The sequence below is a fragment of the Sebastes umbrosus genome, chromosome 14, assembly GCF_015220745.1.
Source record: "Sebastes umbrosus isolate fSebUmb1 chromosome 14, fSebUmb1.pri, whole genome shotgun sequence".
NCBI lineage: Eukaryota > Metazoa > Chordata > Actinopteri > Perciformes > Sebastidae > Sebastes > Sebastes umbrosus.
Genome location: NC_051282.1, coordinates 32,567,237 through 32,594,844, shown reverse-complemented (window position 1 = coordinate 32,594,844; position 27,608 = coordinate 32,567,237). Strand labels below are relative to the sequence as shown.

The window sequence follows — 27,608 nt, the reverse complement described above, 5'->3', positions numbered from 1 at the left end:
AATGAAACTAAATACACAGTAAGACAGTAGACAGCAGATAGCATGACTAGAATATGTGTTCAGATGTCTGTAGATTAATGAGCCGAAGTTACCTCAGACACCTGGACAATCTTTAAAGTTACCACATCTGGTTCTCAGACACCTGGACAATCTTTAAAGTTACCACATCTGATTCTCAGACACCTGGACAATCTTTAAAGTTACCACATCTGGTTCTCAGACACGAGGAATACAACTAATTAACAAGAGAACATTAAATGTGCTTCTTCCTGAATGGAGTCTGGTGGTGACCCGGTTCAGTTTGACATCAGTGAAGTGAACTGTGTTTCTAGAAGATAACTAGTGAGCTGAATTCACCAGAAACAACTGGACCTCATGAGGCGTTATCACATGTTGGAGAACATTCAACTAGTTGTTTAGTGAATGTAGTCTGGTGGTGAGATACAGTTACCTGCAGCAGCAGTTTGTCAGTTACCTGCAGCAGCAGTTTGTCAGTTACCTGCAGCAGCAGTTTGTCAGTTACCTGCAGCAGCAGTTTGTCAGTTACCTGCAGCAGCAGTTTGTCAGTTACCTGCAGCAGTTTGTCAGTTACCTGCAGCAGTTTGTCAGTTACCTGCAGCAGTTTGTCAGTTACCTGCAGCAGTTTGTCAGTTACCTGCAGCAGTTTGTCAGTTACCTGCAGCAGCAGTTTGTCAGTTACCTGCAGCAGTTTGTCAGTTACCTGCAGCAGTTTTGTCAGTTACCTGCAGCAGTTTGTCAGTTACCTGCAGCAGTTTGTCAGGTACCTGCAGCAGTTTGTCAGTTACCTGCAGCAGCAGTTTGTCAGTTACCTGCAGCAGTTTGTCAGTTACCTGCAGCAGCAGTTTGTCAGTTACCTGCAGCAGTTTGTCAGTTACCTGCAGCAGTTTGTCAGTTACCTGCAGCAGCAGTTTGTCAGTTACCTGCAAGCAGTTTGTCAGTTACCTGCAGCAGTTTGTCAGTTACCTGCAGCAGCAGTTTGTCAGTTACCTGCAGCAGTTTGTCAGTTACCTGCAGCAGTTTGTCAGTTACCTGCAGCAGTTTGTCAGTTACCTGCAGCAGTTTGTCAGTTACCTGCAGCAGCAGTTTGTCAGTTACCTGCAGCAGTTTGTCAGTTACCTGCAGCAGTTTGTCAGTTACCTGCAGCAGTTTGTCAGTTACCTGCAGCAGCAGTTTGTCAGTTACCTGCAGCAGTTTGTCAGTTACCTGCAGCAGTTTGTCAGTTACCTGCAGCAGCAGTTTGTCAGTTACCTGCAGCAGTTTGTCAGTTACCTGCAGCAGCAGTTTGTCAGTTACCTGCAGCAGTTTGTCAGTTACCTGCAGCAGCAGTTTGTCAGTTACCTGCAGCAGTTTGTCAGTTACCTGCAGCAGCAGTTTGTCAGTTACCTGCAGCAGTTTGTCAGTTACCTGCAGCAGCAGTTTGTCAGTTACCTGCAGCAGCAGTTTGTCAGTTACCTGCAGCAGTTTGTCAGTTACCTGCAGCAGTTTGTCAGTTACCTGCAGCAGTTTGTCAGTTACCTGCAGCAGTTTGTCAGTTACCTGCAGCAGCAGTTTGTCAGTTACCTGCAGCAGTTTGTCAGTTACCTGCAGCAGTTTGTCAGTTACCTGCAGCAGCAGTTTGTCAGTTACCTGCAGCAGTTTGTCAGTTACCTGCAGCAGCAGTTTGTCAGTTACCTGCAGCAGTTTGTCAGTTACCTGCAGCAGTTTGTCAGTTACCTGCAGCAGTTTGTCAGTTACCTGCAGCAGTTTGTCAGTTACCTGCAGCAGCAGTTTGTCAGTTACCTGCAGCAGCAGTTTGTCAGTTACCTGCAGCAGCAGTTTGTCAGTTACCTGCAGCAGTTTGTCAGTTACCTGCAGCAGTTTGTCAGTTACCTGCAGCAGTTTGTCAGTTACCTGCAGCAGTTTGTCAGTTACCTGCAGCAGCAGTTTGTCAGTTACCTGCAGCAGCAGTTTGTCAGTTACCTGCAGCAGTTTGTCAGTTACCTGCAGCAGTTTGTCAGTTACCTGCAGCAGCAGTTTGTCAGTTACCTGCAGCAGTTTGTCAGTTACCTGCAGCAGTTTGTCAGTTACCTGCAGCAGTTTGTCAGTTACCTGCAGCAGTTTGTCAGTTACCTGCAGCAGTTTGTCAGTTACCTGCAGGCAGTTTGTCAGTTACCTGCAGCAGCAGTTTGTCAGTTACCTGCAGCAGTTTGTCAGTTACCTGCAGCAGCAGTTTGTCAGTTACCTGCAGCAGTTTGTCAGTTACCTGCAGCAGCAGTTTGTCAGTTACCTGCAGCAGTTTGTCAGTTACCTGCAGCAGTTTGTCAGTTACCTGCAGCAGTTTGTCAGTTACCTGCAGCAGCAGTTTGTCAGTTACCTGCAGCAGTTTGTCAGTTACCTGCAGCAGCAGTTTGTCAGTTACCTGCAGCAGTTTGTCAGTTACCTGCAGCAGTTTGTCAGTTACCTGCAGCAGCAGTTTGTCAGTTACCCTGCAGCAGTTTGTCAGTTACCTGCAGCAGCAGTTTGTCAGTTACCTGCAGCAGTTTGTCAGTTACCTGCAGCAGTTTGTCAGTTACCTGCAGCAGTTTGTCAGTTACCTGCAGCAGTTTGTCAGTTACCTGCAGCAGTTTGTCAGTTACCTGCAGCAGTTTGTCAGTTACCTGCAGCAGCAGTTTGTCAGTTACCTGCAGCAGTTTGTCAGTTACCTGCAGCAGCAGTTTGTCAGTTACCTGCAGCAGTTTGTCAGTTACCTGCAGCAGCAGTTTGTCAGGTACCTGCAGCAGTTTGTCAGTTACCTGCAGCAGTTTGTCAGTTACCTGCAGCAGCAGTTTGTCAGTTACCTGCAGCAGTTTGTCAGTTACCTGCAGCAGCAGTTTGTCAGTTACCTGCAGCAGTTTGTCAGTTACCTGCAGCAGTTTGTCAGTTACCTGCAGCAGCAGTTTGTCAGTTACCTGCAGCAGTTTGTCAGTTACCTGCAGCAGCAGTTTGTCAGTTACCTGCAGCAGTTTGTCAGTTACCTGCAGCAGCAGTTTGTCCAGCAGCTGGTCCTCCTGTCCGAACAGCAGCTCCTCCAGCAGCTGAACCGAGCTGTCCTTCTCTCGCAGCTCTGACAGACTCTGGACGTGTTTCTGCCGCTTCAGAGCCTCTTCCTGCGGCTCGCTGCTCGCTGCGCGAGGCCTCTTCTTCTTCTTCTTCTTCTTCCTGTCCGGTTGCTTCTCCTCCGTCTGCGGCAGCCTGATGACGTTCAGCTCCTCCGTGTTCTCCGTGTTCTCCGTGTTCTCCGTGTTCTCCGTGTTCTCCGTGTTCTCCGTGTTCTCCGTGTTCTCCGTGTTCTCCGTGTTCTCCATGTTCTCCGTGTTCTCCGTGTTCTCCGTGTTCTCCGTGTTCTCCGTGTTCTTCATGTCCTCCACACGGCAACAAACCCAACTCCTCCAGCATACAGTCGAACCTGCTAACAGCAGCTGGTGGTTCAACATGTGGAGCCGCCGGATGTGACCAGAGTTCTTCTTCATGTGTTTCCGGTGACCTCTGAACCCCCCGTGTTCACTGACTGTCATAGGGGGTTAATAGAGTCCGGGTTGCCAGGTTGGGACCAGAGAGTTTAGTTCCTTGTTGGGAAAATACCAATAGAAATAAAATAATATTTAAAAATGAATACAAATACTTATATAAAATACTATTAAAGAATACAGATAAAATAAAAACTAATATAAAATACTAATAAAAATCAAAATGTATACAAAATAATAATAAAAAAAATGTATACTAATATAACTATTTATAAAATACTAATAAAGATACTAATAAACTAAGAACCAATACAAAATAATAATATACGAATACAAAAACTAATACAACTAATAAAAAATACTAATGAAAAATACTAAGAATAAAAACTAATACAAAATAATAATAAAAAAACAACTATAAATACTATTACAACTAAAACAAAATAATAATTATAATAAGCAAATACTAATACTAATACTACTAATGTAAAATACTAATAAAAAAATAAATCTAATACAAAATAATAAAAAACAAATACAACTGATATATAATACCAATTAAAATACTAATAAAAATGATATGATATACTAATAAACTAATACTAAATATGAATCAAATTATACAAAATACAAAAAAACTAATACAAAACATTGATACAAATAATATCAATATTAAAAAACATAATACAAAATACAGACAATTATCAAAGTAAAAAACAAAAAATAAAATAATATTGACTTTGGACTGATGAACCACTTTGTCATGTTTATAAAATGATATTAATATAATAATGATATAAATGTGCTATATGAATTAACTGGCTTTTGTAATTGATGTATGACTGTATGAATACGTTATTGTATTAATGTATTATAATAATATATAATGTATTATATCAAGCTGGGGATTCTTGGTTATTCTGTCAGATGAATTCAGCCGTAGATCTCTGAATGTGTGTGGAGATCTTTTAAACTTGAGACTGACGAGAGGAGAAATCAGAGAATCATCAAACGATGGAGAGTTTATTATTATTATTTAAAATACAGAGAACATGCTGTTAAACTGGGATCAGAACAAACCAGCAGTCCCAGTATGAATCTAAAGCTACGATCATCACTACAGTTAGCACTACGGTCGCTCCTCCAGCAGAGGAGATAAGTCACTGTTAATAATCATTACTATTATTATTATTATTAATAATGATGTGTTTCTGTTTGTTTAGTAACTTTTTACAATGACTGAAGATTTACAGCAAACACTTTGTAAGGCAAACGGGGGGGCTTCCTGTCGCAGTTAAAAATGCATCGTTACCTACTGCACATGTCAAACACAAGAGAAGAAGAGCTACAGGAAGGACTTTGCTCAAAACAAGAGAACCTCAAATGAGCTCATTATTGAACGGAGTCTGGTAGCAAACATCACAGAGAACCTGTGACCTGAAACAACTGAACCTGATGAGGAGTCATCACATGTTGCTCTGACACAAAGGGATCAACTCATTTGTAATGAAACTAAATACACAGTAAGACAGTAGACAGCAGATAGCTTGACTAGAGTATTTGTTCAGATGTCTGTAGATTAATGAGCCGAAGTTACCTCAGACACCTGGACAATCTTTAAAGTTACCACATCTGGTTCTCAGACACCTGGACAATCTTTAAAGTTACCACATCTGGTTCTCAGACACCTGGACAATCTTTAAAGTTACCACATCTGGTTCTCAGACACCTGGACAATCTTTAAAGTTACCACATCTGGTTCTCAGACACCTGGACAATCTTTAAAGTTACCACATCTGGTTCTCAGACACCTGGACAATCTTTAAAGTTACCACATCTGGTTCTCAGACACCTGGACAATCTTTAAAGTTACCACATCTGGTTCTCAGACACCTGGACAATCTTTAAAGTTACCACATCTGGTTCTCAGACACCTGGACAATCTTTAAAGTTACCACATCTGGTTCTCAGACACCTGGACAATCTTTAAAGTTACCACATCTGGTTCTCAGACACCTGGACAATCTTTAAAGTTACCACATCTGGTTCTCAGACACGAGGAATACAACTAATTAACAAGAGAACATTAAATCAGCTGATTTCTGAATGGAGTCTGGTAGGAACAGCCCAAAGCCAACAGGTTGAACTGGAGTCTGCTTGTAGATTTACTACTAGGCCAAACGTACACTCACCGGCCACTTTATTAGGCACACCTGTTCAATTGCTTGTTAACACAAATAGCTAATCAGCCAATCACATGGCAGCAACTCAATGCATTACGTCATCTAGACGTGGTGAAGACGACTTGCTGAAGTTCAAACCGAGCATCAGAATGGGGAAGAAAGGGGATTTAAGTGACTTTGAACGTGGCATGGTTGTTGGTGCCAGACGGGCTGGTCTGAGTATTAAACTGCTGATCTACTGGGATTTTCACGCACAACCATCTCTAGGGTTTACAGAGAATGGTCCCAACAAGAGAACAGATCCAGTGAGCGACAGTTGTGTGGACGGAAATGCCTTGTTGATGTCAGAGGTCAGAGGAGAATGGGCAGAGTGGTTGGAGATGATAGAAAGGCAACAGTAACTTAAATAACCACTCGTTACAACCAAGGTATGCAGAATACCATCTCTGAACGCACAACACGTCCAACCTGGAAGCAGATGAAGACCACCCGGTACTAGCAAGGTGTACCTAATAAAGTGGAGACCACCCGGTACTAGCAAGGTGTACCTAATAAAGTGGATACCAGCCGGTACTAGCAAGGTGTACCTAATAAAGAGGAGACCACCCGGTACTAGCAAGGTGTACCTAATAAAGTGGCTGGTGTGTATGTTGCCCATAACCAGGAGAACATTAAATGTGCTTCTTCCTGAATGGAGTCTGGTGGTGACCCGGTTCAGTTTGACATCAGTGAAGTGAACTGTGTTTCTAGAAGATAACTAGTGAGCTGAATTTAGCAGAACCAACTGGACCTCATGAGGAGTGATCACATGTTGCTCTCCTGTTGCTCTGCAGTGAGAGAACATGAAACTATCAGATGTTTTGTATGGAGTCTGGTAGGAAGCAGTAGATTACTGACTGTAGATTACTACTATGCTAAGCGTATTTTGCTGATGACCAGGAGAACGTAAAGTGTGCTGCTTTCTGAATGGAGTCTGGTGACCACGTTGTTATCACATGTTTCTCTGCTGTTGCCCTCTAAAGTAAGAGAACATTAACTTAGTGAGAAGTTACCTCAACACATCTCAACACATCTCTCCACCAGTCTAAATGTATTTTCCATCATATTAAAACATATTCTGGTGTCATACAGAATATAGAATCACAACATGGAGTCATCATTTTATGAATAAAAAGTCACAATAGGATGAAAATAAAAATGGTAAAATGTGTGAAAATTCACTTTTTTAAAAATGTAAAACTGAGCTGGTTGTAATTTTGAGTTTCAGTAATGATAGAAAAATAATAAAACATTAATACATCATCAGTCTTTAATGATTTCATATTTAAAAAAATCTAAATTCACCAAGAAAAATCAGATTTTCTGCTTTCCATAAAGAATTCTATCGTTTATTTTTACATTTTAATATTCATCTTTTACCCATATTATTCCTTTATTTGTACTTTCTACTGTTTTTATATATTTTGTGTAATTCCCTTCCCCCTGATATTATCTCTATATCTCTTTATTATGTTCAATAAGTCTTTATTTATAACCAGAAAGAGATAACGGGTCGTAAACAGTCTGTATGTTAAACTACGACTGGAGCTCCACACGGACACAAAGATCATCAATCATCACTTCAGAACATTAACGAGGCTGTTTCATATCTTTCAAATCAATAAAAGATGAAAACAGAAAAGTGTCACATGATTTAAATCAAACCTGCAGTTTTAAACTTCACATTTATGAAGACGATTAGAGGACGGAGAATCAAGTCCTAATTATTATTAACAAATCCATATTACTGGAATTAAGTCTTAATATCATGAGAATAAAAACGTGTCATAATCATAACATAGAAATCAAGACATAAATCACAGTTTTATGAGATAAAGTCGTATTTTTATGAAGAAACGTTCCTGTTTTGCTTTTTATGGTAAAATACAACTTCATTCTCATAATAATAATATTAATATATTAATATTAATAATAACATAATAATATTGTCTTTTATTTGTAAAATCACAACGATAAACTTTGTGACTGTTTTATTCTGTAAACTTTTGACTTTATTTCAATTAAATTAAAACTTGTTTCTCCGAACTTTCTAAAAATATTACGACTTTTTAATCGTTCGTAAGCGTAAGCTTTTTACTCCATAAAATTACCAACATTAACTCTTGTAATATTTTCTTGACAGCAAACTCAGAAACTCAGAAGTTCAACACTATGAATTCTGGGTAATTATTTAACACTGCATGTAGGCGTCGCCGTGCCGACCCGACACCAAACGCTCAAATAAAGACGACATGCAACAAGTTCAGTTTGTAGTTAGAGGAGACAAGGGAGGAAGGAAGGAAGGGAGGAAGGGAGGATAGAAGAGTCCTTGCTGCAGGAGGAAGACTTCTTGTTTGACTGATTGTCTGTCCCGTCAACCCCCCCCACGCCGTCACATGGTACGACCCGCTGCAGCAGGAGGAGGAGGAGTCAGGCGAGCTCAGGTGAGTTAGTTTCGTCCATCTTGGCACTTAAAGACTCGATCACCTCAGGAAGTGATCCGCGTCACATCAGGTCACGTCCCGCCAAAGTGAGATGCGTCACATCGCCGACATCACCAGGACAAGGTGAGGCTGCTGATGATGACGCAGTCGAAGTATTTATAGGTGTTTCCACACGTCGGTCTCAGTGTCAACCGAGTTCATGACGTCCAGAGAAGAAGAAGAAGAAGAAGAAGAAGAAGAAGAAGAAGAAGAAGAAACAAGTTGAGGTCAAAGTCACATGATCAGACCTCTCCTCAGCCAATCAGCTGTGAGCGTAGATGAGGCGCTGACGCAGGACGTCGAGGATGACGAAGCTGGATGCTGCAGATGTGATGTCATCAAACAGGATGGAGGTGTGTGTGTGTGTGTGTGTGTGTGTGTGTGTGTGGTTCACCTCCCAACAGGAGGAAGAGGAGGAGCTCCTCTCATCACTGCAACAGACACACAGACAGAAGATCAACGCTCAGAAAGAGAAACAACAACCGAACCAGTAGAGGCGGGAAAACAGTTTTAATGATTTCTAACCAGATGTTTTAACACCAGGATGGATCTATCTGCTTCATCTGAGTCTCTGAGGAGCTACAAGGAAGTTACCGCTTTTATTGTGGTAGTCTGAGTAACATGACGTCATATCTTTTATTGTGGTAGTCTGAGTAATGTGACATCATATCTTTTATTGTGGTAGTCTGAGTAACGTGACGTCATATCTTTTATTGTGGTAGTCTGAGTAATGTGACATCATATCTTTTATTGTGGTAGTCTGAGTAACGTGACGTCATATCTTTTATTGTGGTAGTCTGAGTAACGTGACGTCATATCTTTTATTGTGATAGTCTGAGTAACGTGACGTCATATCTTTTATTGTGGTAGTCTGAGTAACGTGACGTCATATCTTTTATTGTGGTAGTCTGAGTAACGTGACGTCATATCTTTTATTGTGGTAGTCTGAGTAACGTGACGTCATATCTTTTATTGTGGTAGTCTGAGTAACGTGACGTCATATCCGTTCCGTATCCGTCAACCAAAACAAACCTCAGAGAGTCTACAACGTTGGAGGGTCGTCGTGGATACAACCTGCACCCTCACATGTTAAATCCAGCGTGGTAAACACTACACATCCAGTAAAGGATGGAAACACTTTGGGTTTCACACATTGACAGGAAAAGCAGAGCTACACAGAGCAGAACTACACAGAGCAGAGCTACACAGAGCAGAGCAGAACTACACAGAGCAGAACTACACAGAGCAGAACTACACAGAGCAGAGCAGAGCTACACAGAGCAGAGCTACACAGAGCAGAGCTAGACAGAGCAGAGCTAGACAGAGCAGAGCAGAGCTAAAGCTGCACACTTCTAAAAAAGGACAAAATATGTCCGAAAATATGTTTGAATTTTTTTTTAAAGAAGGCCGAAATATGTCAGAAAAAAGGCAGAAAAAATGCCGTGTGTCCGAAATATGGCCAAAAAAACATCCCAAAGAAAGACGGAAATATGTTCAAACAAAAGTCTGAAATATTTCCCCAAAAAAAGGCAGTGTTCTCTGCATTGAAACGGCCCCGATGGAGCTGACCATGGATGATAAAGAGAACGGAGAACTAACCCTCATATAGTGGTGTATAAATACACAGTACTGCAGTAGTACTGGTACTGTGTGCGTGTGTGCGTGTGTGCGTGCGTGCGTGCGTGCGTGCGTGCGTGCGTGCGTGCGTGTACCTCTGTTGGCCTTGCTGGGGTAGATCTTGGCGAAGTGTCGGTACTCGTCTGGAGGAGGGAAGTCGTCCAGAGGATGAAACGAATACTTGGACTCAAAATCATCTGCAGGAAAACAGACGACACGTCAGCTCTGGACAAACTCAGAGGTGGAAGACAAATAAAGGACGAATCAAAGGTCAGAGGTCAGAGGTCAGAGGACGGAGAGACTGATGAAGGAAGAGGAGGAAGAGGAGGAAGAGGAAGAAGTCGTGGCGCCCTAACAGAAACTCAACAGATATCAATACGGTATAGATGAATCAGTGAAGAAGCTGAATTCATCTTTAGCATTAGAAACACATCTGCTCATATTCGTTGTCATAGAGACGGAGACAAGTTGTTGCCGTGAATTGATTGACCTTTAAAAGGGATAGTTGAGGTGTTTCTGTGTGGTTGTATGTATGGAGGATGGAATCTGACAAAATCAATAAATAATGAATCAATAAATAAATGACTCGATCAATAAATAAATATGTCATTAAATGTAGCAGAATAATATTATAAATAAATGTAGTCATTAATTAATTGATAAAATATGACATAAATTGATATTTCTGTTTTAATTTGCTTCTTTATCTAATTATTTATATGGGAAATAAATAAAGGTAAATATATGTATAAATACTTAAATAAATACATACATTTAAAAATGAATATAAAATAAATATAAAAATAAATTAAAAAATAAATGCAAAATAAATAAATTAAAGGGAAAATGAAACAGGAGAGTAAATAAATAAGGGAATTAATACAAGGATATATAAATAAATAAAGAAGCAAATTAAGGACAGAACCTGCCAAAATCAAATATAAATAAATAAATGACTTGATCAATAAATCAATGTCATTAAATGTAGCAAAAATAATATAAAAATAAATGTAGTCATTAATTAATTGATCTGTTTTAATTTGCCTTTTAATAAATCTATTTTTTGCATTTATTATTTATTTATTTTATATTCATTTTGAAATGTATGTATTTATTTAAGTATGTATATATATTTACCTTTATTTATTTCCCATACAAATAAAAAAAGAAGCAAATTAAAACAGAAATATCAGTTTATGTCACATTTTATAAATTAATTAATAACTACATTTATTTTTAATATAATTTTCGCTGCATTTAATGACATATTGATTTATTGATTGAGTCATTTATTTATTTTTGATATTGGCAGGTTTCGTCCTCCGTAGTATGAGGTACTTCTCCATAGTCAATGTATTACTACAGTAGTAACAGAGTACCAGGTCTGATGGAGAGAGTATTACTACAGTAGTAACAGAGTACCTGGTCTGATGGAGAGAGTATTACTACAGTAGTAACAGAGTACCTGGTCTGATGGAGAGAGTATTACTACAGTAGTAACAGAGTACCTGGTCTGATGGAGAGAGTATTACTACAGTAGTAACAGAGTACCTGGTCTGATGGAGAGAGTATTACTACAGTAGTAACAGAGTACCTGGTCTGATGGAGAGAGTATTACTACAGTAGTAACAGAGTACCTGGTCTGATGGAGAGAGTATTACTACAGTAGTAACAGAGTACCAGGTCTGATGGAGAGAGTATTACTACAGTAGTAACAGAGTACCAGGTCTGATGGAGAGAGTATTACTACAGTAGTAACAGAGTACCAGGTCTGATGGAGAGAGTATTACTACAGTAGTAACAGAGTACCAGGTCTGATGGAGAGAGTATTACTACAGTAGTAACAGAGTACCTGGTCTGATGGAGAGAGTATTACTACAGTAGTAACAGAGTACCTGGTCTGATGGAGAGAGTATTACTACAGTAGTAACAGAGTACCTGGTCTGATGGAGAGAGTATTACTACAGTAGTAACAGAGTACCTGGTCTGATGGAGAGAGTATTACTACAGTAGTAACAGAGTACCTGGTCTGATGGAGAGAGTATTACTACAGTAGTAACAGAGTACCTGGTCTGATGGAGAGAGTATTACTACAGTAGTAACAGAGTACCTGGTCTGATGGAGAGAGTATTACTACAGTAGTAAACAGAGTACCAGGTCTGATGGAGAGAGTATTACTACAGTAGTAACAGAGTACCTGGTCTGATGGATGAGAGTATTACTACAGTAGTAACAGAGTACCAGGTCTGATGGAGAGAGTATTACTACAGTAGTAACAGAGTACCTGGTCTGATGGAGAGAGTATTACTACAGTAGTAACAGAGTACCTGGTCTGATGGAGAGAGTATTACTACAGTAGTAACAGAGTACCTGGTCTGATGGAGAGAGTATTACTACAGTAGTAACAGAGTACCTGGTCTGATGGAGAGAGTATTACTACAGTAGTAACAGAGTACCTGGTCTGATGGAGAGAGTATTACTACAGTAGTAACAGAGTACCAGGTCTGATGGAGAGAGTATTACTACAGTAGTAACAGAGTACCTGGTCTGATGGAGAGAGTATTACTACAGTAGTAACAGAGTACCTGGTCTGATGGAGAGAGTATTACTACAGTAGTAACAGAGTACCTGGTCTGATGGAGAGAGTATTACTACAGTAGTAACAGAGTACCAGGTCTGATGGAGAGAGTATTACTACAGTAGTAACAGAGTACCTGGTCTGATGGAGAGAGTATTACTACAGTAGTAACAGAGTACCAGGTCTGATGGAGAGAGTATTACTACAGTAGTAACAGAGTACCTGGTCTGATGGAGAGAGTATTACTACAGTAGTAACAGAGTACCAGGTCTGATGGAGAGAGTATTACTACAGTAGTAACAGAGTACCTGGTCTGATGGAGAGAGTATTACTACAGTAGTAACAGAGTACCTGGTCTGATGGAGAGAGTATTACTACAGTAGTAACAGAGTACCAGGTCTGATGGAGAGAGTATTACTACAGTAGTAACAGAGTACCTGGTCTGATGGAGAGAGTATTACTACAGTAGTAACAGAGTACCTGGTCTGATGGAGAGAGTATTACTACAGTAGTAACAGAGTACCTGGTCTGATGGAGAGAGTATTACTACAGTAGTAACAGAGTACCAGGTCTGATGGAGAGAGTATTACTACAGTAGTAACAGAGTACCTGGTCTGATGGAGAGAGTATTACTACAGTAGTAACAGAGTACCTGGTCTGATGGAGAGAGTATTACTACAGTAGTAACAGAGTACCTGGTCTGATGGAGAGAGTATTACTACAGTAGTAACAGAGTACCTGGTCTGATGGAGAGAGTATTACTACAGTAGTAACAGAGTACCTGGTCTGATGGAGAGAGTATTACTACAGTAGTAACAGAGTACCTGGTCTGATGGAGAGAGTATTACTACAGTAGTAACAGAGTACCTGGTCTGATGGAGAGAGTATTACTACAGTAGTAACAGAGTACCTGGTCTGATGGAGAGAGTATTACTACAGTAGTAACAGAGTACCTGGTCTGATGGAGAGAGTATTACTACAGTAGTAACAGAGTACCTGGTCTGATGGAGAGAGTATTACTACAGTAGTAACAGAGTACCTGGTCTGATGGAGAGAGGAGACTCACCGACAAATGAGCGAGGGATGGAGGAGGAGGAGTGTCCGTTGCGGAGAGGAGGAGGAGGCGGAGGAGGAGCAGCGGGGGTGCGGGTGGGCGGGGGAGGAGGTTTCCCTCTAGCGGGGGGGTCAGCGGAGAGGGAGGGGCTACCATGAGTCCTGTAAGGAGGAGGGGGCGGAGCTTCTCTACCGCCGGCCCTCAACGACGACGGCTGGACGGGAACAGGAGGAGCTGAGGACAGGGATCAGATAGTAGTATTTGATGTACTGTGTGTTTGTAGTATTATATTGTAGTAGTATTTGATGTACTGTGTGTTTGTAGTATTATATTGTAGTAATATTTGATGTACTGTGTGTTGAGCCCTCACCTGCTCCTCTACCTGGCGTCTCTCTGACGGGCGGCGGTGGCCTGTTGGCGCCCTGTTGGGAGGGGGTGGGGGAGGCGGGGGGTGGAGGAGGGGCGGGGCCTCTGGTGGGGGTGTGGCCTCCCGGCGAGGGGGCGGTCCTCTTGTTGCTGAGGGAGTTGTGACGCTGCGGCAGCTCGGGCGCCGCCTCGCCGCCGCCTGTCGGACCGTTAGTGATGCGGTAGGGCGGAGGGGGCGGGGCCAGGGAGGAGGAAGAGGTGGAGGAGGCGGGGTTTCCTCCTGAGGTGGGAGGGCGTCTGCTGTTGCCAGGAGACGGAGGAGGTTTGGAGGGGAGGGGCGGGGTGTTGTTTGGCGTCGGGGGGAGGGGCTTCTCCCTGTTGTACGAGGAGGAGGAGGAGGAAGGAGGGGAGGGGGCGTTACCACGCCGACAGAGAGGAGGAGGCGGCGGGGGGGCGGAGGAGGAGTGCTTCATGCTGCTGGAGGGGGAGGAGGCTGCGGAGGATGGGGAGGAGGGGGAGGGAGAGGAGGTCAGGTTGGGCAGAGAGGGACGCTGGGAGCGACTCGTCTCCACGGGCGACAGCGCCTGAGGAGAGGGGCTCTCTGTGTCGTCATGGCGATGGCTGGGGGGACGCGGCGCTGCGGCTCGAGAACGCCCAGAAGACCCGTCTGTCAGGAAACAACAAACCAACTCCTCAATATCATAATGATATAATAATAATATATAACAAAATACAAAAACATACAAATAAATATTAAAAATAGTTCTATACATTGTTCAATGTAACTAAACACTAAAATATATATATATATTTAAATAATCCAAAATATGAAATAAAAAAATATTAAAAAATTAATTTAAAAATTAAATGAAAAATACAAATAAAATAATGATGTAAATAATTAACATAAATAAAATAAAATAAATAATTCAAGATAAAAATAAAATGCTAAAACAAGTAAATATACAGTAAGAATTAATAACAAAAATAACAAATAACAGAATAAGTTATAAACATCGTCTTCACCTCCGACCGGTCTCAGTTTGGGGACTCCGCCCGTGAACAGCCCTCCGATTGGTGGAACGGAACCCGACGGACTTCCTGCCGCACTGCCATTGGCTCCCCCTGTTGCTGTTCTGCCTCCTTTGGGCTCTGAGAACCAACAACCATTGGACAAGTGAGTGAGGGCTCCGCCTCCTGTGGACAACGACGTCACTACACTCTACGATGACTCTACGATGACACTACGATGACATCACTGACTGGATGAGTGAGTGAGGTGAGGTGAGGAGGGATGCGGGTGAGATCAGGTGACGACGTCAAACACTGAGGCGAGGTGAGGTGAGATGAAGTGAGACGGTCAAATTGAATGAAGTGTTTACGCTCCCACGCGGCTCCGATGACATCATCGACAGCACAGCATGAGTGACAAAATCATTACATAACATTATAATCGATGACATCATCACACAGAGATACAGAGTCTTTAGTAAACTACCTTCCTCTCGTGTTCAGACAGAACGCCAAGCGGGAATCTAACCTTTCAACAGTTTGGGTTTATTCACTTTAAAGTAGATGCTGCCGATCGTTACACCCCCCCCCGGTACACCGCACGGCTAACGACGCCCGGCGAAGCTGGAATCTGGTCCGACTCTAAAATGAGTCGTGTGGCTCAAACTTCGGGCCAGGAACAGGTTTAAATGGTTCCCTGTATGACCAGCTGTAGACCGATGCCTGTGCACACCCGACTACATGCGGCGTCGTCTGGTTCTGGTTCTGGTTCTGGTTCTGACTGTAACAGCACTATTCCTAATATTAATATCACTATGCAACCAACATGTTAAACATATTCATCTTGGGGTGCACCTTTTGCTCTCCTTATTTTTTACATGTTAAAAGTGGCCACCAAACGCCAAGAACTGGATACCAATTACTCAAAATGGTTGCCAATGGCAACCTGGCAACCTGGCAACCCTCCTGCCGAGCCGTGCGTCCCCTTTCTAGTCACGCTGCCCCCTGGTGGACATACAGCTGCTCCAGCTGTTAGAACGTTCACACACACACACACATCTACGGTGTGTTGTCACTCTATTACACCTCCCTCACCTTTCTGTTGGGTCTGTTTCACCTGTTGGGCGGGACAACTTCAAAATATATAAATAATCCAACAAATTAATAAAAAAAATTAAAAAGAACAAAATAAAAATATTAATTAATAGAAATAATGTAAAAACTACTTCGATATAAATAAATATATATATATATATATATATATTAAAAAATGCAAAAACTATATCTGTAAATATACAAAAAATATTTAAAATAAAATATTAAAAAAATGTAAACTACAAATAGAAATACAAAAATATAAGGAATATAAATACTATAAATTATTATGAATCTCAAAATAAAAACACAGTAAAATTCCAATAAATAAAATCATCATTATGATTAGTACATAGTTTAGTGACACCATGTTAATCCCAGCATAGCTCCGCCCACCTCACACCTGGAACTGAAAACACCTGGAACTGAGAACGCTGCTTTATTCCGACACGCGTCTCATTCTCATTTATTTGGAATTAAAAATGTCAAACAGTCAAATTATTATTATTATTATGTTGCTGCTACACGTCCATTCATCAGGAGCTATTCGGACTTCTTACTCTTTACGTTGGTGTGTTTGTATTTCCTCGTGCTTCCCTTCCATGTACTGGATGCTCATAGTTTATATACAGTAGTACACTATGTACACATATTTACTCAAGTACTTAAGTACAACTTTTAGGTTCTTCTACTTTACTTGAGTATTTCTATCTCCTTCTACTTCTACTCTCCTACACCTCACAGTCAATACTCTACTCTTTACTCCACTACATCTCGTACTTTATCTGATACTAATACTTTTATACTTAGTAACATTTAGAATGCAGGACTTTGAGTTGAGTATTTCTACACTGTGGTATCAGTACTTTTACTGCAGTAAAAGATTTGAGTACTTCTTCCACCTCTGTATATCTTGTAGCAACACTAAACACTATATTATTATTATTGTTATTATTGTTCTTATTCTTAGTGCTCCCACAGGAGCAGAATGAGAGCAGCGTTGGAATAAACCAGAATGATGCTTTAGGAGTCAGTCAGGTGTAAACAGGAAGCAGGATGTGCGTCAGCCAGCAGGTGAGTCATCAGCTAGCTTAGCATAGCCGCGTTACAGCTACGTGCAGTAGCTAACAAGCTAGCATGCTAACAGGACAGAGTTTCACTCCAAACATCTGACTGATGCTTCCTCTGACAGACTGGTTGTGCTTTCAGACGGAGTCACACGCTGGAACTATTTCTTGTCAGACTTGTGTATCCATCCGCCCGGTCTCGTTCTGTCCGTTAACTCTCTGTGGAACCACCGATGGATTAACGGACTCAACAGACAAGATGTCTGAAGAGTTAACTGAATAAATGTCCTGGTTTGATGCTACGTTTTCCAGCTCTGATCCCGAGGTCTACCCCGGGTCTACCCCGGGTCTACCCCGGGTCTCCGACCAGTTGGTCCTGCCCAGAAAACCTCCAAAGGAAGGAGCCCAGGAGGATCCAGATTAGATGTTGAACCACCTCATCGACTCTCCTCTGAGCTCCTCACCCTAATGTCTCTACTGTCTCTCTAGCGACGACACAAAGTGTTCCAAAGATAATTATTGACAGATATTGAGACGGTATTTCTGCAGTCCGGTCACATTATTCTATTATTCTATTATTCTGGGGAAGGACGAGGAGGATTCACACAGTCCAAGAAATAGTTCCAACATGTGACTGTCTCTGTGGTTTCATAGTTCTGTTTGTGTCCAGATGAAACAAACTGTTAATGATAAATCAGTGTTGTTGTTTGGACTGAAACTCTGAGTAACACAAGTATCATCAGTTCAACAGGAGCTCTGCAGGAGCTCTGCAGGAGCTCTGCAGGACGCTGCAGGACGGGTTCTAACCAGCCGCTCCACCACCTGTCCACCACCAACACCCAGCAGTCTGATCTGTATTTCATCTGTCCTGTGGTGCTGTGTCACTAGGGCTGGGGATCCTTTGGGTGCTAAAGCCATATATTTACGGAGCTGTAAACCAGTGGTTCCCATCCTGGGGTCTGGGCGCCAAAGATCACGGGGGGGGAGGGCAACCAGGATTTGTCTGCTCTGAGGTTGTCAAAATTTGATTTAAAATGTACAACTAAAATTATAATAAGACACTTAGTGGATCATTTATTCAAAAGTCTGAATATAAAACAATTGAAAAAGGAGAGAAATAAACATTACAGTAACAGAATATTGATTCATATCTGATCAGAGTTGGTGAGTGATTGACAGCTGCTCAGAGACGGCAGACTCCAGATCAGCTCTGATTGGTTATTTTCCTACGGTCTGTGAAATCTTGAAGTTGCCGTTAGGAGCACCGGAGGACACAGAGAAACATGATTTTTTTCAGATTACCTGTCTCATGCTCTACTGTCAGGATATAGTTTAATAAAAATAACTTTTTTTAATCACATTTGCTCCGTTTCTACCCACTGCTGCTTTAACGTGTCACTGAATGAGGAACAGAAGTCTGCTTTGCCATTCTGTCCGGTAGATACCGGTCATGTAGGAAAATATAGGAACCGGTTTGGCATATTGTCGGCGGGGTTTGGTACCCGACTCTACAGGAGATTACAATCAGCTCCGATTCAGAAAAGATCAGTGAAGAAGGAAAGAAAAGTTAAATCATTATCGTCACAGTAAAAGTCACGACACTAACAGGAACATCTCAGACGTGGACGGACAGAAAAAAATGGTAAAACATGAACAAACAAGTAAATATATATAGTATCATATAAAAGATGTAAGTATATATCCCGGACGAGCCCCCAATAAAAGACATAAAATGATAAATGTGTGTGTGACATGTCTGCTGTGCTGTTGTAATGTCAGCTACAGGTAGATACGCTCTATTTTACTCTATATTAGTTCACGTCGTCAAAGTATGAAGACATTTCTAAGTGGATTTCTGGACGTTTATTGTGATGTCATCAGCGATGATGACGTCACACTGAATGAGATCAACATGTTTCACTGGCTGATGAAGAGGAGGAGGAGGAGGAAGAGTTTTCACTCTGATTCACCTCCTGCAGGATCTTTGCCTCCCCGTCTTTGTCCTGCTGAATGTCTATTACAGACCATAATACCCTGTCATGTCACCATGGTTACGATGAGCTTAGTGACTGTAATGTTCACCCTGACTGAATGAGGCTAACGGCTGACGGCTAACAGCTGCTCATGTTTAACCACGGTGCTTCATTTCCACGGATCTGTCCAGAGATGGATGGGAATCATGGTTATGATTATCATATAGTAGTATCTTTTTGTTCTTCGCTCTGCAGCATAAAACAAAAGCTCCTTCAACTACCTCACTTAACTTTTGTAGCCAGTTAACATGATTAGTATTAATATAATAAATGACGAGAGAAGAAACTAAATGTTTCACTAAATCAAAATGGAAAACAAAAACACCAAATTGTATTCTGAGGTTTTCAGTTCATCTAATAATTTGTTTTAAAGGTGCTAAATGTGAGATTGGGAGCATCACCTATATGACGTATTTCTGTAGGCTAACAGGAAGTGATCATCTCCCTGGTTCCGTCCGCCAACAGGAAGTGATCATCTCCCTGGTTCCCTCCACTAACAGGAAGTGATCATCTCCCTGGTTCCCTCCACTAACAGGAAGTGATCATCTCTCTGGTTCCCTCCACTAACAGGAAGTGATCATCTCTCTGGTTCCCTCCACTAACAGGAAGTGATCATCTCCCTGGTTCCCTCCACTAACAGGAAGTGATCATCTCTCTGGTTCCCTCCACTAACAGGAAGTGATCATCTCCCTGGTTCCCTCCACTAACAGGAAGTGATCATCTCTCTGGTTCCCTCCACTAACAGGAAGTGATCATCTCTCTGGTTCCCTCCACTAACAGGAAGTGATCATCTCCCTGGTTCCCTCCACTAACAGGAAGTGATCATCTCTCTGGTTCCCTCCACTAACAGGAAGTGATCATCTCTCTGGTTCCCTCCACCAACAGGAAGTGATCATCTCCCTCTCTATACCTTTACATAGACACCAGTTGTTGATGATATAATAATGTTGTGATGTTGAATTTAGCACCTTTAAATGTTGAATTTGGACAGCTCTAATATGAGTGTGGATGTGTGTAGCTTCTGGACAGGAAGTGGCGGCTGGCTACCACCCTGCTGCCTCCTACAGCCGTCCTCTAACATCACAGAAGATGATGGTCTTACTCTCTAGTGTCAGAGCGGAGCTCTTATCGGCGGCCGTCCTCTGCTGCTCCTCAGACGGCGCCCCCTGCTGCTGAGGCTGGCTCTGTTGCTGGTGTAGGTATTGGTATAAGCGAATGTATGGGTGATCTGTGGGAGGTGTTTGGCTCTTTGGTGTTTGGCTCTTACTGTCGAGCAGCGGAGCGCTGCGGTCGTTCACCACCGCCACCTTCTTCAGCCTGGAGCCATTACAGATGTCCGTCAGCAGAGCGCCGCGACCTTTAGCCTCCTCTCTGCTCAGCTTGGGGGCGCTGGTATTGGCCTGGGGGGGTGGGGGGGAGAGATACACCATTAGTCTACTGAGCTCTAGGGTGGAGAAAAAATCAATTCACCTCTGTATCGCCATTCATTTTTAACGGTTTCTAAACAGATGTTTTAACACCAGAATGGATCTATCTGCTTCATCTGAGTCTCTGTGGAGCTAGAAGGAAGTTACCGCTTTTATTGTGGTAGTCTGAGTAACGTGACGTCATATCTTTTATTGTGGTAGTCTGAGTAACGTGACGTCATATCCGTTCCGTATCCGTCAACCAAAACAAAGCTCAGAGAGTCTAAACCATTGGAGGGTCATCGTGGATACGACCTGCACCCTCCCATGTTAAATCCAGCGTGGTAAACACTACACATCCAGTAAAGGATGGAAACACTTTGGGTTTCACACATTGACAGGAAAAGCAGAGCTAGACAGAGCAGAGCTAAAGCTGCATGCTAACTCTGTCACGGAACAGGAAACGTTATGGTATGGAGGTAACGTTATGGTGTGGAGGTAACGTTATGGTATGGAGGTAACGTTATGGTATGGAGGTAACGTTATGGTATGGAGGTAACGTTATGGTATGGAGGTAACGTTATGGTATGGAGGTAACGTTATGGTATGGAGGTAATGTTATGGTATGGTGGTAACGTTATGGTATGGAGGTAACGTTATGGTATGGAGGTAACGTTATGGTATGGAGGTAACGTTATGGTATGGCGGTAACGTTATGGTATGGCGGTAACGTTATGGTATGGCGGTAACGTTATGGTATGGCGGTAACGTTATGGTATGGTGGTAACGTTATGGTATGGAGGTAACGTTATGGAGGTAACGTTATGGTATGGAGGTAACGTTATGGTATGGAGGTAACGTTATGGAGGTAACGTTATGGTATGGCGGTAATGTGGCGGTGGAGCCGGCCGTCGCTCTCGTCTCCGTGGTCAAACGGGCCGACGCTACGACTGTAGAGCACCCAGATACTGACATTTGTGTTCTCTGCATTGAAACGGCCCCGATGGAGCTGACCATGGATGATAAAGAGAACGGAGCTGACGGGAGATACTATGTATCTATGGAGATACTAAATACATCTATGGAAACCAGACTGATGGATTATATTCACCAGAAGTATAAAACATTATAGATTAAAAAGATAAACTCCACTAATCTGTGAGGGAAACGTCTTTATTCTTTGATTTCTGGGTTGCTGGATAATCAATGTAATCAATAATTCCTGCCAATGATCCTGATCTATTTGACTTCAGGACGTCTCTGACTACAGACATGCTGAACATCAAACATTCTACTGGATTCATTTAGAGCTTTATAGAAGTTAAAGTCTCTAGAAGTGATGATTCATCTGGTTCCCTTCATGGTCTAGAGGTCAACAAGTTAACAACAATCAATACATCACAATATAGAACCATAATACTGATCAATATCAATACATATAGAACCACAATACTGATCAATATCAATACATATAGAATCACAATACTGATCAATATCAATACATATAGAACCACAATACTGATCAATATCAATACATATAGAATAAGCACCTTAGTCTGGTGATAGTATTGATCGGGAGGTGGTGATGGTATTGATCGGGAGGTGGTGATGGTATTGATCGGGAGGTGGTGATGGTATTGATCGGGAGGTGGTGATAGTATTGATCGGGAGGTGGTGATAGTATTGAACGGGAGGTGGTGATAGTATTGAACAGGGGGTGGTGATAGTATTGATCAGGGGGTGGTGATAGTATTGATCAGGAGGTGGTGATAGTATTGAACAGGGGGTGGTGATAGTATTGATCAGGGGGTGGTGATAGTATTGATCAGGAGGTGGTGATAGTATTGAACAGGGGGTGGTGATAGTATTGATCAGGGGGTGGTGATAGTATTGAACAGGAGGTGGTGATAGTATTGATCAGGGGGTGGATCCTCCAGCCCTGCTGATTTCTCACAGCTTTAGCTTCCTGTTAGTGGAACGTGGAGGGTTGGGCCTCTGTAAACGTGTTCTAACCGGTTTGTTATGAACAGTACTGAGTTCCACCAGCAGGGGTCTCCCAGTGGATCAGACTGGGACTGAGAGTGGAGCGACTCCAGGCCAGTAGTTGGCGGTAACGCACCTCTAAACTGGTTTGCCAACCGCCAACAAAGGCTGATGATGATGTGGAGTTACCTGGCTGAAGGTGGGGGGAGGTGGGGGTCCCCCAGGTGGTGGGGGAGGAGGTGGGGGGGCGGGCATCCTGCTGCTGGAACAACACACACCTGATCACCCTGAAACACACAAACACACATCACATGACCGTTAGTCTGCTGTCGTATCCATGGAAACCAGACAGGACGACCTGAAGTCTGATCAAAGAGTTTAGAAGCAAAGAGACAACAGCAGCTGTTGCTGCCGCCATTTTGGACTGAAAGCACTTATTATATTTATAATATATTAATGTTCAACACAGGACATTTCAGTAGAATATGACAATAGAATAGAAATAATGTAGTTCTACTTTAGTACGTCTCTCTGTAGGAGGACGTTTTACTGGCGTCTCGTCGTCTCTTTCAGTCCAAAATGGCAGCAGCGTAGCTCTGCTGCTGGGAGATGATGTTGACATGGAACCAACTATTGACTTTCACTTCTTATCAGTAAACGCTGTTCGGTCTAACACAGCGGTCAGCAACCTTTACTATCAAAGAGCCATTTTAGACAAAAAATAAATACAAAATAAATCTGTCTGGAGCCACAAAACGTGATCATTGTGATGAAGGTAACTCAGTTTATAGACTCAGTATATAGAATATCAGTCTAATGCAGTGAGGGCCAAAGAGACAATGTACTACGGAGTATTAGGGCCACATTGAGGGAAAAAAACATCTGAGATTTACACAATAAAGTCAGAATATTATAAGAAAAAAAGAAAACAAGTAAAATTACTAATTTATAATATTATAACTTTATTTCTCATAATACTACGACTGGAATAACAGTCACACAACGTGTTATATAATAGTTGGTTCCAACGTCAGCTCCCAGCAGCAGAGCTACGCTGCCGCCATTTTGGACTGAAAGAGACGACCAGACGCCAGTAAAAAGTCCTCCTACAAAGAGACGACCAGACGCCAGTAGAACGTCCTCCTACAGAGAGACGACCAGACGCCAGTAGACCGTCCTCCTACAGAGAGACGACCAGACGCCAGTAGAACGTCCTCCTACAGAGAGACGACCAGACGCCAGTAGACCGTCCTCCTACAGAGAGACGACCAGACGCCAGTAAAACGTCCTCCTACAGAGAGACGACCAGACGCCAGTAGAACGTCCTCCTACAGAGAGACGACCAGACGCCAGTAAAACGTCCTCCTACAGAGAGACGACCAGACGCCAGTAGAACGTCCTCCTACAGAGAGACGACCAGACGCAAGTAGAACGTCCTCCTACAGAGAGACGACCAGACGCCAGTAGAACGTCCTCCTACAAAGAGACGACCAGACACAAGTAGAACGTCCTCCTACAGAGAGACGACCAGACGCCAGTAGAACGTCCTCCTACAGAGAGACGACCAGACGCCAGTAAAACGTTCTCCTACAGAGAGACGACCAGACGCCAGTAGAACGTCCTCCTACAGAGAGACGACCAGACGCAAGTAGAACGTCCTCCTACAAAGAGACGACCAGACGCCAGTAGAACGTCCTCCTACAGAGAGACGACCAGACGCCAGTAGAACGTCCTCCTACAGAGAGACGACCAGACGCCAGTAAAACGTCCTCCTACAGAGAGACGACCAGACGCCAGTAGAACGTCCTCCTACAAAGAGACGACCAGACGCCAGTAGAACGTCCTCCTACAGAGAGACGACCAGACGCCAGTAGAACGTCCTCCTACAGAGAGACGACCAGACGCCAGTAAAACGTCCTCCTACAGAGAGACGACCAGACGCCAGTAGAACGTCCTCCTACAAAGAGACGACCAGACGCCAGTAGAATGTCCTCCTACAGAGAGACGACCAGACAAGTAGAACGTCCTCCTACAGAGAGACGACCAGACGCCAGTAGAACGTCCTCCTACAGAGAGACGACCAGACACCAGTATAACGTCCTCCTACAAAGAGACGACCAGACGCCAGTAGAACGTCCTCCTACAGAGAGACGACCAGACGCCAGTAGAACGTCCTCCTACAGAGAGACGACCAGACGCCAGTAGAACGTCCTCCTACAAAGAGACGACCAGACACCAGTAGAACGTCCTCCTACAGAGAGACGACCAGACGCCAGTAGAATGTCCTCCTACAAAGAGACGACCAGACACCAGTAGACCGTCCTCCTACAGAGAGACGACCAGACGCCAGTAGACCGTCCTCCTACAGAGAGACGACCAGACGCCAGTAGAACGTCCTCCTACAGAGAGACGACCAGACGCCAGTAGACTGTCCTCCTACAGAGAGACGACCAGACGCCAGTAGAACGTCCTCCTACAAAGAGACGACCAGACGCCAGTAGAACGTCCTCCTACAGAGAGACGACCAGACGCCAGTAGAACGTCCTCCTACAGAGAGACGACCAGACGCCAGTAGAACGTCCTCCTACAAAGAGACGACCAGACACCAGTAGAACGTCCTCCTACAGAGAGACGACCAGACGCCAGTAGAACGTCCTCCTACAGAGAGACGACCAGACGCCAGTAGAATGTCCTCCAACAAAGAGACGACCAGACGCCAGTAGACCGTCCTCCTACAGAGAGACGACCAGACGCCAGTAGACCGTCCTCCTACAGAGAGACGACCAGACGCCAGTAGAACGTCCTCCTACAGAGAGACGACCAGACGCCAGTAGAACGTCCTCCTACAGAGAGACGACCAGACGCCAGTAGAACGTCCTCCTACAAAGAGACGACCAGACACCAGTAGAACGTCCTCCTACAGAGAGACGACCAGACACAAGTAGAACGTCCTCCTACAAAGAGACGACCAGACACCAGTAGAACGTCCTCCTACAGAGAGACGACCAGACACCAGTAGAACGTCCTCCTACAGAGAGACGACCAGACACAAGTAGAACGTCCTCCTACAAAGAGACGACCAGACGCCAGTAGAACGTCCTCCTACAGAGAGACGACCAGACGCCAGTAGAACGTCCTCCTACAGAGAGACGACCAGACACCAGTAGAACGTCCTCCTACAGAGAGACGACCAGACACCAGTAGAACGTCCTCCTACAGAGAGACGACCAGACGCCAGTAGAACGTCCTCCTACAGAGAGACGACCAGACACCAGTATAATGTCCTCCTACAAAGAGACGACCAGACGCCAGTAGAACGTCCTCCTACAGAGAGACGACCAGACACCAGTAGAACGTCCTCCTACAGAGAGACGACCAGACACCAGTAGAACGTCCTCCTACAGAGAGACGACCAGACACCAGTAGAACGTCCTCCTACAAAGAGACGACCAGACGCCAGTAGAACGTCCTCCTACAGAGAGACGACCAGACGCCAGTAGAACGTCCTCCTACAGAGAGACGACCAGACGCCAGTAGAACGTCCTCCTACAGAGAGACGACCAGACGCCAGTAGAACGTCCTCCTACAGAGAGACGACCAGACACCAGTAGACCGTCCTCCTACAGAGAGACGACCAGACGCCAGTAGAACGTCCTCCTACAGAGAGACGACCAGACACCAGTAGAACGTCCTCCTACAGAGAGACGACCAGACGCCAGTAGAACGTCCTCCTACAGAGAGACGTACTAGAGTAGAACTACATTATTTCTATTCTTCCATTATTTAATTATGAATTAATGAATGAATTTTTAAATGAAGTACTTATTGACTGTTTTATGGTGTTTTTGTTAATCCCTTTTTTATTATTTGAACTATTTATTGATGGATTCATATTTCATTTGTAAATTATTTTTATAATTCTTCTTTTTATTGACAATGAAAATGTCAAATAATTAATTAGTCCATTTATTTATTTGTAAACACAATTATTATTATTAATGCCTATTCCTATTGCACAATTAGTTATTCAAACATGGAGACTCCAGATACTGTAAAGACGGGGTAACCATCCAGACCACAGACCACATCAGACCACACCAGACCACACCACACCAGACCACACCAGACCACATCAGACCACATCAGACCACACCAGACCACACCACACCAGACCACACCAGACCACATCAGACCACATCAGACCACATCAGACCAGACCAGACCACATCAGACCAGACCAGATCAGACCACACCAGACCACATCAGACCAGACCAGATCAGACCACACCAGACCACATCAGACCAGACCAGATCAGACCACACCAGACCACATCAGACCAGACCAGACCACACCAGACCACATCAGACCACATCAAACCAGGTCTCTGTAATCACATAAAGAACTCAGACATTAAGAATCAGACTCTAATTCTATTTGTGAAACAGAAAAAGTAATGTCCCTGTTTTCTCTCCATCCAGACTCCGGAGTCTGGACTCCGGAGTCTGGACTCCAGACTCTGGACTCCAGACTCCGGACTCTGGACTCTGAGCTGTAGATGAAGACCACAACATGTGAGACTAGTCAGACCTGGACCACATCAGCACGGTGTCTCTGAGAGACCCTCTAACACCAGATCCACATATCTGATGTCTGTTGAGTCCAGTAGTTGAATTAGAACAGGAGACATCTCACTGCTGCTTCATTAGCATCCTCAGAGAGCTAGTGTTAGCATCATTAGCATCATTAGCATCCTCAGAGAGCTAGTGTTAGCATCATTAGCATCATTAGCATCCTCAGAGAGCTAGTGTTAGCATCATTAGCATCCTCAGAGAGCTAGTGTTAGCATCATTAGCATCATCAGCTCCTAGCATCATTAGCATCATTAGCTCCTAGCATCATTAGCTCCTAGCATCATTAGCTCCTAGCATCATTAGCTCCTAGCATCATTAGATAGCTAGTGTTAGCATCATTAGCATCATTCGCTCCTAGCATCATTAGCATCATTAGCTCCTAGCTGCAGTAGATAGCTAGTGTTAGCATCATTAGCATCATTAGCATCATTAGCATCATTAGCTCCTAGCTGCAGTAGATAGCTAGTGTTAGCATCATTAGCATCATTAGCTCCTAGCTGCAGTAGATAGCTAGTGTTAGCATCATTAGCATCATTAGCTCCTAGCTGCAGTAGA

General features: G+C 43.4%; 1 protein-coding gene and 3 long non-coding RNA genes across 11 annotated transcripts in view; 1 reads left to right on the top strand and 3 right to left on the bottom strand.

Annotated features, from left to right (window-relative positions):
• The window catches only part of utp18 (UTP18 small subunit processome component), a 45,523-nt gene that overhangs the window by 16,697 nt on the left and 1,218 nt on the right, over positions 1-27,608 (bottom strand). For 3 of the 8 annotated variants that reach the window (XR_005209810.1, XM_037791695.1, XM_037791697.1), the window contains exons 2-9: positions 22,611-22,708; positions 20,135-20,432; positions 14,853-14,978; positions 13,831-14,493; positions 13,473-13,694; positions 9,924-10,025; positions 3,438-3,547; positions 2,994-3,311 (exon numbers count right to left, since the gene is read on the bottom strand). Coding sequence is in view for 7 of the 8 variants with exons in the window: in XM_037791695.1 (XP_037647623.1) it covers positions 2,994-3,311; positions 3,438-3,547; positions 9,924-10,025; positions 13,473-13,694; positions 13,831-14,493; positions 14,853-14,978; positions 20,135-20,432; positions 22,611-22,676 (1,905 nt within the window). In the remaining variant the exon portion in view is untranslated. Of the gene's footprint in view, positions 1-2,993; positions 3,312-3,437; positions 3,548-6,766; positions 8,643-9,923; positions 10,026-13,472; positions 13,695-13,830; positions 14,494-14,852; positions 14,979-20,134; positions 20,433-22,610; positions 22,709-27,608 lie in introns of those variants that run through there. The other 5 variants (XM_037791698.1, XM_037791699.1, XM_037791696.1 and 2 more) reach the window with 4 other exon arrangements.
• LOC119501395 lies at positions 3,175-18,187 on the top strand. The gene is made up of 4 exons (XR_005209812.1): positions 3,175-3,281; positions 3,433-3,518; positions 16,903-17,006; positions 17,743-18,187. It is a non-coding gene; the product is annotated as an uncharacterized LOC119501395 (long non-coding RNA).
• On the bottom strand, positions 4,510-5,816 carry LOC119501394. The gene is made up of 2 exons (XR_005209811.1): positions 5,564-5,816; positions 4,510-5,522 (listed from the first exon to the last, which is right to left on the bottom strand). It is a non-coding gene; the product is annotated as an uncharacterized LOC119501394 (long non-coding RNA).
• LOC119501396 lies at positions 11,619-12,163 on the bottom strand. The gene is made up of 2 exons (XR_005209813.1): positions 11,983-12,163; positions 11,619-11,680 (listed from the first exon to the last, which is right to left on the bottom strand). It is a non-coding gene; the product is annotated as an uncharacterized LOC119501396 (long non-coding RNA).